At 45.5% G+C, this 13,157-nt stretch overlaps 1 protein-coding gene across 6 annotated transcripts in view; it reads right to left on the bottom strand.

The window, feature by feature from the left end:
• Nucleotides 1-13,157, bottom strand: part of myo3b (myosin IIIB) — a 304,160-nt gene that overhangs the window by 152,370 nt on the left and 138,633 nt on the right. For all 6 annotated transcript variants that reach the window (XR_009816499.2, XM_061971641.2, XM_061971640.2 and 3 more), the window contains 2 exons: nt 11,048-11,125; nt 2,572-2,777 (listed from right to left, as the gene is read on the bottom strand). Coding sequence is in view for 5 of the 6 variants with exons in the window: in XM_061971641.2 (XP_061827625.1) it covers nt 2,572-2,777; nt 11,048-11,125 (284 nt within the window). In the remaining variant the exon portion in view is untranslated. The remainder of the gene's footprint in view (nt 1-2,571; nt 2,778-11,047; nt 11,126-13,157) is intronic.

Here is a 13,157-nt window from a genome sequence, read left to right as displayed (position 1 = left end):
ATCCCTAAGCTTCAATGCCTTTTCTTAGGGGCACTCACCTTTTGTTTATTTTTGGTTTAAGCATGAGACACCTTTTTACCTGCACACTGCCTCCCGCTGTTCCCGACATCTACAAAGCAATTAGCTACCTGCTGCCACCTACTGATATGGAAGAGTATTACACAGCCACTCTGCCGAGATCTAGACAGCACCGACAACAACAACACATCATTTGCAGACTATAATTACTGGTTTGCAAAAAATATTTTTAACTAGGGATGTCCGATAACGGCTTTTTGCCCATATCCGATATTCCGATATTGTCCAACTCTTTAATTACCGATACAGATATCAACCGATACCGATATCAACCGATATATGCAGTCGTGGAATTAACACATTATTATGCCTAATTTGGACAACCAGGTATGGTGAAGATAAGGTACTTTTTAAGAAAAATAAATAAAATAAGATAAATAAATTAAAAACATTTTCTTGAATAAAAATAAAAACAGTTACATAGAAACTAGTAATTAATGAAAATTTAACTGTTAAAGGTTAATACTATTAGTGGACCAGCAGCACGCACAATCATGTGTGCTTACGGACTGTATCCCTTGCAGACTGTATTGATATATATTGATATATAATGTAGGAACCAGAATATTAATAACAGAAAGAAACAACCCTTTTGTGTGAATGAGCGTAAATGGGGGAGGGAGTTTTTTTGGGTTGGTGCACTAATTGTAAGTGTATCTTGTGTTTTTTATGTTGATTTAATAAAAATTTTAAAAAAACGATACCGATAATAAAAAAAACTATCCCGATAATTTCCGAAATTACATTTTAACGCATTTATCGGCCGATAATATCAGGCCGATATTATCGGACATCTCTATTTTCAACCCAAATAGGTGGAATTAGATAATCTCCCACGGCACACCAGACTGTATCTCACGGCACACTAGTGTGCCGCGGCACAGTGGTTGAAAAACACTGCATTACACAATGCACATTTATGGACATATAAAATGTTAATGCGCCAGATTGTAGCCAAAGGCAAATTTTTCATGCTCATATTTGTTTTTATCTGCCACAAGTAGAAAGTCGGTCCGTGAAAATAATGCATACATTAAACCGGTCCCTGGTGGAAAAAAGGTTGGGGAACCCTGATGTAGACCACAAGGAAGTCTTTTACATTTAGAAAAAAATAAACAATTATATGACTCCTTTAATGTGCCTTATAAACCGGTGCGCCTTTTATATGAAAAAAAGACCCTGAATAGACCCGCTCAGTTTTTCCAGGTTACAGAATTATAAGAACAAACTCGTTGGAATAGTAAAGACAAGACTGTTAAAGGCCTACTGAAATGCCATTTTGTTATTTAAACGGGGATAGCAGGTCCATTCTATGTGTCATTCTTGATCATTTCGCGATATTGCCATATTTTTGCTGAAAGGATTTAATAGAGAACATCGACAATAAAGTTTGCAACTTTTGTTCGCTGATAAAAAAGCCTTGCCTGTACCGGAAGTAGCAGACGAGTAGCGTGACGCCACAGGTTGTGGAGCTCCTCACGTCCGCACATTGTTTACAATCATGGCCACCAGCAGCAAGAGCGATTCGGACCGAGAAAGCGACGATTTCCCCATTAATTTGAGCGAGGATGAAAGATTCGTGGATGAGGAAAGTGAGAGTGAAGGACTAGAGGGCAGTGGGAGCGATTCAGATAGGGAAGATGCTGTGAGAGGCAGGTGGGACCTGATATTACTGATATTATCACGTACGGGCAAGCGATCAAATGTTTGGAAGCCGCAGCTGCATACGTACTCACGGTACCGCGTCTACGTATCCGACTCAAAGTCCTCCTGGTAAGAGTCTCTGTTGTCCCAATTCTCCACAGGCCAATGGTAAAGCTTGACTGTCATCTTCCGGGAATGTAAACAATGAAACACCGTCTGTGTTTGTGTTGCTGAAGTCGGCCGCAATACACCGCTTCCCACCTACAGCTTTCTTCTTTGCTGTCTCCTTGTTCATTGAACAAATTGCAAAAGATTCACCAACACAGATGTCCAGAATACTGTGGAATTTTGCGATGAAAACAGACGACTTAATAGCTGGCCACCATGCTGTCCCAAAATGTCCTCTACAATCCGTGACGTCACGCGCAGGCGTCATCATACCGAGACGTTTTCAGCAGGATATTTCGAGCGAAATTTCAAATTGCACTTTAGTAAGCTAACCCGGCCGTATTGGCATGTGTTGCAATGTTAAGATTTCATCATTGATGTATAAACTATCAGACTGCGTCGTCGGTAGTAGTGGGTTTCAGTAGGCCTTTAAAATGCATCACCCCCTTAAAATCGCACTTTCATTGGTGTTTCCTCAACTAGCGCATCCATCCAGTTAAGAGCGCTGTAGGATTTATTCTAATGATTGCCAATTAGTCAGCCTCTTGCGCGGCTCAACTTAGACCCAGTCTAATTAAAGAACTCCTGTTTTGTCTGATGCAGGCCACGGCTCGCTTGTTCTGCTCCATCTCAGTCAGCGTGTGTGTGTGTGTGCACGCTGCAGCGCGTTGTGCGTCTTACCTGTTGACGAACTCTTCAAAGCGAATGCGGTGGGAGTAGCCCTGGCGGCGGATGTTGACGGTCTCTAGAATGCCCGTGTAGCGCAGCTGCACCATCACCCTCTCCTTGCAGAAGCTAAGCGCCTTCCTGTCGTCGTTGGGCTTGATGCAGCGTACAAAGTGAGGCTGACCCACCACCATCTTGGACAGTAAGTCCATCAGCGAGTACTGCAAACATCAGAAGATGACAAGGTCAGAGTGGACTGGATCAGGACCAGAGAGGCGCCATCCTGTAGTGAAATAAAAAAAGGTGGCTGATATATAGCAGTAACAGTACAACAGTAGTAGTATTTATTTTTTCAGTGACAATAAAAAAGAATAATCCATCCATCCATCCATCCATCCATCTTCTTCCGCTTATCCGAGGTCGGGTCGCGGGGGCAGCAGCCTAAGCAGGGAAGCCCAGACTTCCCTCTCCCCAGCCACTTCGTCCAGCTCTTCCTGTGGAACGCCGAGGCGTTCCCAGGCCAGCCGGGAGACATAGTCTTCCCAACGTGTCCTGGGTCTTCCCCGCGGCCTCCTACCGGTCGGACGTGCCCTAAACACCTCCCTAGGGAGGCGTTCGGGTGGCATCCTGACCAGATGCCCGAACCACCTCATCTGGCTCCTCTCGATGTGGAGGAGCAGCGGCTTTACTTTGAGCTCCTCCCGGATGGCAGAGCTTCTCACCCTATCTCTAAGGGAGAGCCCCGCCACCCGGCAGAGGAAACTCATTTCAGCCGCTTGTACCCGTGATCTTGTCCTTTCGGTCATAACCCAAAGCTCATGACCATAGGCGAGGATGGGAACGTAGATCGACCGGTAAATTGAGAGCTTTGCCTTCCGGCTCAGCTCCTTCTTCACCACAACGGATCGATACAGCGTCCGCATTACTGAAGACGCCGCACCGATCCGCCTGTCGATCTCACGATCCACTCTTCCCTCACTCGCGAACAAGACTCCGAGGTACTTGAACTCCTCCACTTGGGGCAAGATCTCCTTCCCAACCCGGAGATGGCACTCCACCCTTTTCCGGGCGAGAACCATGGACTCGGACTTGGAGGTGCTGATTCTCATCCCAGTCGCTTCACACTCGGCTGCGAACCGATCCAGCGAGAGCTGAAGATCCTGGCCAGATGAAGCCATCAGGACCACATCATCTGCAAAAAGCAGAGACCTAATCCTGCAGCCACCAAACCAGATCCCCTCAACGCCTTGACTGCGCCTAGAAATTCTGTCCATAAAAGTTATGAACAGAATCAGTGACAAAGGGCAGCCTTGGCGGAGTCCAACCCTCACTGGAAACGTGTCCGACGTACTACCGGCAATGCGGACCAAGCTCTGGCACTGAGCATACAGGGAGCGGACTGCCACAATCAGACAGTCCGATACCCCATACTCCCTGAGCACTCCCCACAGGACTTCCCAAGGGACACGGTCGAATGCCTTCTCCAAGTCCACAAAACACATGTAGACTGGTTGGGCAAACTCCCATGCACCCTCAAGGACCCTGCCGAGAGTATAGAGCTGGTCCACAGTTCCACGACCAGGACGAAAACCACACTGTTCCTCCTGAATCCGAGGTTCGACTATCCGGCGTAGCCTCCTCTCCAGTACACCTGAATAGACCTTACCGGGAAGGCTGAGGAGTGTGATCCCACGATAGTTAGAACACACCCTCCGGTTCCCCTTCTTAAAGAGAGGAACCACCACCCCGGTCTGCCAATCCAGTGGTACCGCCCCCGATGTCCACGCGATGCTGCAGAGTCTTGTCAACCAAGACAGCCCCACAGCATCCAGAGCCTTAAGGAACTCCGGGCGGATCTCATCCACCCCCGGGGCCTTGCCACCGAGGAGCTTTTTAACTACCTCAGCAACCTCAGCCCCAGAAATAGGAGAGCCCACCACAGACTCCCCAGGCACTGCTTCCTCATAGGAAGACGTGTTGGTGGGATTGAGGAGGTCTTCGAAGTATTCCCTCCACCGATCCACAACATCCGCAGTCGAGGTCAGCAGAACACCATCCTCACGGTGTTGATAGTGCACTGCTTCCCCTTCCTGAGGCGGCGGATGGTGGTCCAGAATTGCTTCGAAGCCGTCCGGAAGTCGTTTTCCATGGCCTCACCGAACTCCTCCCATGTCCGAGTTTTTGCCTCTGCGACCGCTGAAGCCGCACACCGCTTGGCCTGTCGGTACTTGTCCACTGCTTCAGGAGTCCTATGAGCCAAAAGAACCCGATAGGACTCCTTCTTCAGCTTGACGGCATCCCTCACCGCCGGTGTCCACCAACGGGTTCTAGGATTACCGCCACGACAAGCACCAACTACCTTGCGGCCACAGCTCCAATCAGCCGCCTCGACAATAGAGGCGCGGAACATGGTCCATTCGGACTCAATGTCCAGCACCTCCCTCGTGACATGTTCAAAGTTCTTCCGGAGGTGGGAATTGAAACTCTCTCTGACAGGAGACTCTGCTAGACGTTCCCAGCAAACCCTCACAATGCGTTTGGGCCTGCCAGGTCTGTCCGGCATCCTCCCCCACCATCGCAGCCAACTCACCACCAGGTGGTGATCGGTAGAAAGCTCCGCCCCTCTCTTCACCCGAGTGTCCAAAACATGAGGCCGCAAATCCGATGACACAACTACAAAGTCGATCATGGAACTGCGGCCTAGGGTGTCCTGGTGCCAAGTGCACATATGGACACCCTTATGTTTGAACATGGTGTTCGTTATGGACAATCTGTGACGGGCACAAAAGTCCAATAACAAAACACCGCTCGGGTTCAGATCCGGGCAGCCATTCTTCCCAATCACGCCTCTCCAGGTTTCACTGTCGCTGCCAACATGAGCATTGAAGTCCCCCAGTAGAACGAGGGAATCACCCGGGGGAGCACTCTCAAGTACTCCCTCGAGTGAATCCAAAAAGGGTGGGTACTCTGAGCTGCGGTTTGGCGCGTAAGCGCAAACCACAGTCAGGACCCGTTCCCCCACCCGAAGGCGGAGGGAAGCTACCCTCTCGTCCACCGGGTTGAACTCCAACGTACAGGCTCTGAGCCGGGGGGAAACAAGAATTGCTACCCCAGCCCGTCGCCTCTCACTGCCGGCAACGCCAGAGTGGAAGAGAGTCCAGCCCCTCTCGAGAGAACTGGTTCCAGAGCCCTTGCTGTGCGTCGAAGTGAGTCCGACTATATCTAGCCGGAACTTCTCCACCTCGCGCACTAGCTCAGGCTCCTTCCCCCCCAGCGAGGTGATGTTCCACGTCCCAAGAGCTAGCTTCTGTAGCCGAGGATCGGACCGCCAAGTGCCCTGCCTTCGGCTTCCGCCCAGCTCACATCGCACCCGACCTCTATGACCCCTGCTATGGGTGGTGAGCCCATTGGAGGGGGGACCCACGTTGCCTCTTCGGGCTGTGCCCGGCCGGGCCCCATGGGGACAGGCCCGGCCACCAGGCGCTCGCCATCGTGCCCCACCTCCGGGCCTGGCTCCAGAGGGGGGCCCCGGTGACCCGCGTCCGGGCGAGGGAAATCTGGGTTCCTTGTCAGTGTTATTCATAGAGATCTTCGAGCTGCTCTTTGTCTGATCCCTCACCTAGGACCAGTTTGCCTTGGGAGACCCTACCAGGGGGCATAGAAGCCCCCGGACAACATAGCTCCTAGGATCATTGGGACACGCAAACTCCTCTACCACGTTAAGGTGGCAGCTCAGAGAGGAGAAAAAAAAAAAAAAAAAAAAGAAAAAGAATAAAAGAAATGTAAATATTCATGGCCATAGACCACAGGTGTCAAACTCAAGGCCCGGGGGCCACATTGTTTCTTGTGGCCCTCGTTAGCCTGAGAATAAGTCAACTTGAATTTTCTCACGAAAAATATTCGTTCTTTCAGTTTTGACAGAAACATGGCATTTCCTCTAAAAGTGAGAACAATGGGACCATGCAACAAAACAGTATTTCAACACCGGGGTGTCCAAAGTGCAGCCTGGAGCTTCATTTTGGATTAAAAACAACAGTAAAAATGTAAAAAAAGAGCAAAAATTGGTGATAAAACGAGGGAAAAAAAGCTGACAATTTGATATGTGGTGAACATGCCCTTTCCCAACTACTTTGGCACATGTTGCAGCCATGAAATTCTAAGTTAATTAGTATTTGCAAAACAAAAATTAAGTTTATGAGTTTGAACATCAAATATCTTGTCTTTGTTGTGCATTCAATTGAATATGGGTTGAAAATGATTTGCAAATCATTGTATTCCGTTTATATTTACATCTAACACAATTTCCCAACTCATATGGAAACGGGGTTTGTATATGTAAAGCGCTTTGGTTATCATGCAGGTATGATAAAGTGCTATTTACTGTAAATACAGACCATTTACCATTTAGTTATTGCTGTAAAACAGAGAATGGGTAGGATTGAATAAAATCTGCATTTTGCTACTGAATTGTGAAGCTGTAAACATGCGATGGACTACATTGTAACTTTGTATGCTTGTTTAAAATATACTAACACTAATACCGTTATTCTGGTTTTAATGTCTTGTGACGTGCTACTTCTCTGCAAAGCAGGAGTTTTTCTGATAAAATGTAAATAAGGTAACCACAATATCTCAAATGATGCAGGCCAGTTTTTAACCAAAGCAAACTACAACCACAATAACAAACACTTCAATAAAACATCTCTGTAGTGTCAATCAAAACTGGCATTTTTGTATTCATAGAGGTAGAAATCTGGAAAGTATTTTTCTGTTCCTGGATCTCCTTTCTTGCATGTCTGACACTTGGTGCTGACAGGAAGATCACCTTTGACACCACATCTGCTGGCTCGTGTCTGTTTATCCAACCATCTGTGAGCAGGCTGACGCAAAGAATCATCATGAAACTTTGGGGAGAGTTGCAGAACGTGCCCAACAAAAGCAGTTTAAAGACCTACTGAAACCCACTACTACCGACCACGCAGTCTGATAGTTTATACATCAATGATGAAATCTTAACATTGCAACACATGCCAATACGGCCGGGTTAGCTTACTAAAGTGCAATTTTAAATTTCGCGCGAAATATCCTGCTGAAAACGTCTCGGTATGATGACGCCTGCGCGTGACGTCACGGATTGTAGAGGACATTTTGGGACAGCATGGTGACCAGCTATTAAGTCGTCTGTTTTCATCGCAAAATTCCACAGTATTCTGGACATCTGTGTTGGTGAATCTTTTGCAATTTGTTCAATGAACAATGGAGACAGCAAAGAAGAAAGCTGTAGGTGGGAAGCGGTGTATTGCGGCAGGTGTTGTGCCGGATAACGCACCCCCGCCGTAGAATGCACCCCCTGACTGTTGTGCCGGATAAGACAGCCGGTGTTTCATTGTTTACATTCCCGGAAGATGACAGTCAAGCTTTACCATTGGCCTGTGGAGAACTGGGACAACAGACACTCTTACCAGGAGGACTTTGAGTTGGATGCGCAGACACGGTACCGTGAGTACGCATGCAGCTGCTGCTTCCAAACATTTGATCGCTTGCCCGTACGTGCGTGCCGCTATGTGCATGTAACGTACGTAACTTTGGGGACTTTGGGGAAATATATGTGCTGTATGAACTTTGGGGAGGTGAACGGTACTTTGGGCTGTGGGATTGAGTGTGTTGTGCAGGTGTTTGAGTTGTATTGGCGGGTTATATGGACGGGAGGGGGGAGGTGTTTGTTATGCGGGATTAATTTGTGGCATATTAAATATAAGCCTGGTTGTGTTGTGGCTAATAGAGTATATATATGTCTTGTGTTTATTTACTGTTTTAGTCATTCCCAGCTGAATATCAGGTCCCACCCGCCTCTCACAGCATATTCCCTATCTGAATCGCTCCCACTGCCCTCTAGTCCTTCACTCTCACTTTCCTCATCCACGAATCTTTCATCCTCGCTCAAATTAATGGGGAAATCGTCGCTTTCTTGGTCCGAATCGCTCTCGCTGCTGGTGGCCATGATTGTAAACAATGTGCAGATGTGAGGAGCGCCACAACCTGTGACGTCACGCTACTCGTCTGCAACTTCCGGTACAGGCAAGGCTTTTTTATCAGCGACCAAAAGTTGCAAACTTTATCGTCGATGTTCTCGACTAAATCCTTTCAGCAAAAATATGGCAATATCGCAAAATGATCAAGTATGACACATAGAATGGACCTGCTATCCCCGTTTAAATAACATAATCGCATTTCAGTAGGCCTTTAAGGCCTATACCTGGGGTCGGCAACCCGCGGCTCTTTAGCGCTGCCCTAGTGGCTCTCTGGAGCTTTTTCAAAAATGTATAAAAAATGGAAAAAGATGAGGGGAAAAAAATATATTTTTTGTTTTAATATGTTTTCTGTAGGACAAACATGACACAAACCTCCCTAATTGTTATAAATCACACTGTTTATATTAAACATGCTTCATTGATTCGAGTATTTGGCGAGCAACGTTTTGTCCTACTAATTTTGGCGGTCCTTGAACTCACCGTAGTTTGATTACATGTATAACTTTCTCCGACTTTCTAGGACATGTTTTATGCCACTTCTTTTTCTGTCTCATTTTGTCCACCAGACTTTTAACGTTGTGCATGAATGCACAAAGGTGAGTTTTGTTGATGTTATTGACTTGTGTGGAGTGCTAATCAGACATATTTGGTCACTGCATGACTGCAAGCTAATCGATGCTAACATGCTATTAAGGCTAGCTATATGTACATATTCCATCATTATGTCTCCTTTGTAGGTATATTTGAGGTCATTTAGCTTCCTTTAAGTCATCTTAATTCAATGTATATCTCATGACACACTATCTGTATGTAATATGGCTTTTAAAGGGGAACATTATCACAATTTCAGAAGGGTTAAAACCATTAAAAATCAGTTCCCAGTGGCTTATTTTATTTTTCAAAGTTTTTTTCAAAATTTTACCCATCACGCAATATCCCTAAAAAAAGCTTCAAAGTGCCTGATTTTAACCATCGTTATATGCACCCGTCCATTTTCCTGTGACATCACATAGTGATGCCAACACAAACAAACATGGCGCATAGAACAGCAAGCTATAGCGACATTAGCTCGGATTCAGACTCGGACTTCAGCGGCTTAAGCGATTCAACAGATTACGCATGTATTGAAACGGATGGCTGTAGTGTGGAGGCAGGTAGCGAAAACGAAATTGAAGAAGAAACTGAAGCTATTGAGCCATATCGGTTTGAACCGTATGCAAGCGAAACCGACGAAAATGACACGACAGCCAGCGACACGGGAGAAAGCGAGGACGAATTCGGCGATCGCCTTCTAACCAACGATTAGTATGTGTTTGTTTAGCATTAAAGGAAACTAACAACTATGAACTAGGTTTACAGCATATGAAATACATTTGGCAACAACATGCACTTTGAGAGTGCAGACAGCCCAATTTTCATCAATTAATATATTCTGTAGATATACCCTCATCCGCGCTCTTTTCCTGAAAGCTGATCTGTCCAGTTTTGGAGTTGATGTCAGCAGGCCAGGGAAGCTAGGGTCGATATTCTTCTCTTGATCATCTTCGGTGGCATAAGGGACGGTGTGAGCCAAGACATCCAGGGGGTTTAGCTCGCTCGTCTGCGGGAACAAACTGCCGCCATTGCTTGCCGTGCTACCGAGGTCCTTTGTCCCTGAATTGCTCACACACTCCGGCAGATTCAATGGGGGTCTGGCGGCAGATTTCTTTGACTTTATCGTTGGAAATGCATCTGCTTTGAGTTTCGCAGGATATCCACACATTCTTGCCATCTCTGTCGTAGCATAGCTTTTGTCGGTAAAGTGTGCGGAACAAACGTCCAATTTCTTGCCACTTTCGCATCTTTGGGCCACTGGTGCAACTTGAATCCGTCCCTGTTCGTGTTGTTACACCCTCCGACAACACACCGACGAGGCATGATGTCTCCAAGGTACGGAAAACAGTCGAAAAAACGGAAAATAACAGAGCTGATTTGACTCAGTGTTTGTAATGTGTTTGAGAAAATGGCGGATTGCTTCCCGATGTGACGTCACGTTGTGACGTCATCGCTCCGAGAGCGAATAATAGAAAGGCGTTTAATTCGCCAAAATTCACCCATTTAGAGTTCGGAAATCGGTTAAAAAAATATATGGTCTTTTTTCTGCAACATCAAGGTATATATTGACGCTTACATAGGTCTGGTGATAATGTTCCCCTTTTTAATTTTTTGCGGCTCCAGACAGATTTGTTTTTGTATTTTTGGTCCAATATGGCTCTTTCAACATTTTGGGTTGCTGACCCCCGGCCTATACAAATAAGTTGTGATTGATTGATGTTTTGAACTAAACGTGCAGCCTGGTCTGATGTCATTTGCGGGCCTAATTGGGCTCCCAGGCGCCGGTTGAATAACGCTGCTGCATGCTGTACAAACCAATACTGTATACATTGTATTCAATGAGCAAAGAGAAAAAGAAAACCTACACGGAAATACGAGGCAACCGTCTGTCTCCTCATGCTGGTGGTTTCCTCAGGGTGACGCATCATCTCCATGGTGTCCACCTGAACACAAACATTGCCAATGAACACTGGGCATCGATGAGCGTGCCTGCTTATGCAGCACCTTTAAATTAGCTGCTGTTTATTTGCGAGCTGATGTTGTAGACATAAAGGTATCATTCCAGCAGTTCTAAATGGGCCGGTTGGGAACACACAGCTGTACTAAATGTGGCGTCTGTATAACACGGCCCCATAAACAATTAAAGCTAACAATCTAGAGAAAAAGCCAGCGCTGCTGTGGGGCACGGGAGAATAGGGGAGCAGTCTGAATAATGAGACTAGCCGTCATCAAGCATAGAGCCTTCCCGACGACGGATTAACGAGGACACAATATAAGCTTTCTAATGGCTTTGGCAGTTCATGGCTTCATCAAAATTAATGAAGCAATAGATATTTTATGGTAAGTCTACGTAGCAAAGTGCATATCTTAATACTTTATTTCAACAGAGAAAGAAAGGTACGTCTAAAGCTCTCTGCATGAGCTACATGAGAATGTATGATCATTCACAAGTACAAAAGCGCGCGTGACACTTAAAATAGCTTAACTACCCGCATTTGACTTTATTCTGCTGGAGCTGGCGACTGTCACTCTCTCTCAACTATACTTGCCAGCTTTGATTGAGAACACCGCGGCGTACATATTACATCAATAACGCCGACTTGTTATTAAAATGTCTTTTCTTGTTAAAAGAATATCTGAACGAATTCATTGCCAAAAGCAATCAAAACTGCAACTTGGTGAGATTCCAAGTTAGAGAAACATACTTTAAATGTGGATGACAGTGAAGTTGAAGAGTGTGAGTGAACACCAAGTTCAGTTCATTTAGGTTTTCAACTCTTTGCGTTTTGTGTGAGGCTACAAAAATAACTATGTATGGTATCTGACCGATGGACACTGCTAGGGATGGGTACGAAGTGGTACCGATACTCAACAGTACCAATTTTGGGTACATTGGTGGTAATGAATGTTCATTTGTTTGATTTAAAAAAAAAAGTATGCAATATTTTAACGCTCTTGGACCATTATTCCAGGTTATCATTAATGTGCAATAATGTTCAGTTGTTATATATTGTTTTCTTAGACATTGAATCTCATTTGCAAGTATGCATTCATTTCAGTTCGTGTGTTGCCATAGTCAGGGTAGTCTTTGCCATATCTCACTCTTCAGCAGAGGTGGGTAGTAACGCGCTACATTTACTCCGTTACATCTCCTTGAGTAACTTTTGGGATAAATTGTACTTCTAAGAGTAGTTTTAATACAACATACGTTTACTTTTACTTGAGTATATTTATAGAGAAGAAACGCTACTTTTACTCCGCTCCATTTATCTACATGCAGCTCGCTACTCGCTACTGATTTTTATCGATCTGTTAACGCACGCTTTGTTTGTTTTGGTTTGTCAGACAGACCTTCAAAGTAGGATCTATGACTGCGTTTCACCAATCAAATACAGTCACTGGTGACGTTTGACTCCGTTTCACCAATCAAACAGAGCCAGGCGGTCACATGATTAACTGCACATAAAGTTTTAAGGGCAAACAACAACAAACTTAACCTTACATGAACTCAACGTCAAATTTGAGGAAGCACATCGCGGTAAGTAACGTTAGTAGATATTTTGGCTGTCACCGTAGCCTGATGTTAGCTTCCCTGCTATGAATCACTGTCAAATGTACATCGTGTGGGGACATTTATCAACGCACTGCAGCCTCATAGACATACAAACACACACACACACACACACACGCACAGTCGCACACACACACTCACGCATGCATAGAAACACCAATCAGATGTGCACTGTGTGTTCCCAGGTGCAGCCCACACCTATCAGTTTATGGTTTGCGTAAAGGCTAACTTGTTATTTTCCTTTGTAATCTCTGCCTTCTATGGTGCTGTTAATTAAGGCTCAATTTGCCTTAATTTTGTTTATGTTAATGTACTATTATTTAATATATATTATTGTTTTAGTTGCTTAAGAGATATTCCTGGCTCTGAATTTGCTCATTGCTATTTTTATGTTTGTGTGCATT

The sequence above is a fragment of the Nerophis lumbriciformis genome, linkage group LG13, assembly GCF_033978685.3.
Source record: "Nerophis lumbriciformis linkage group LG13, RoL_Nlum_v2.1, whole genome shotgun sequence".
NCBI lineage: Eukaryota > Metazoa > Chordata > Actinopteri > Syngnathiformes > Syngnathidae > Nerophis > Nerophis lumbriciformis.
Note: the sequence above shows the minus strand (reverse complement) of the source record. Positions and strands in the feature narration are given on the sequence as shown.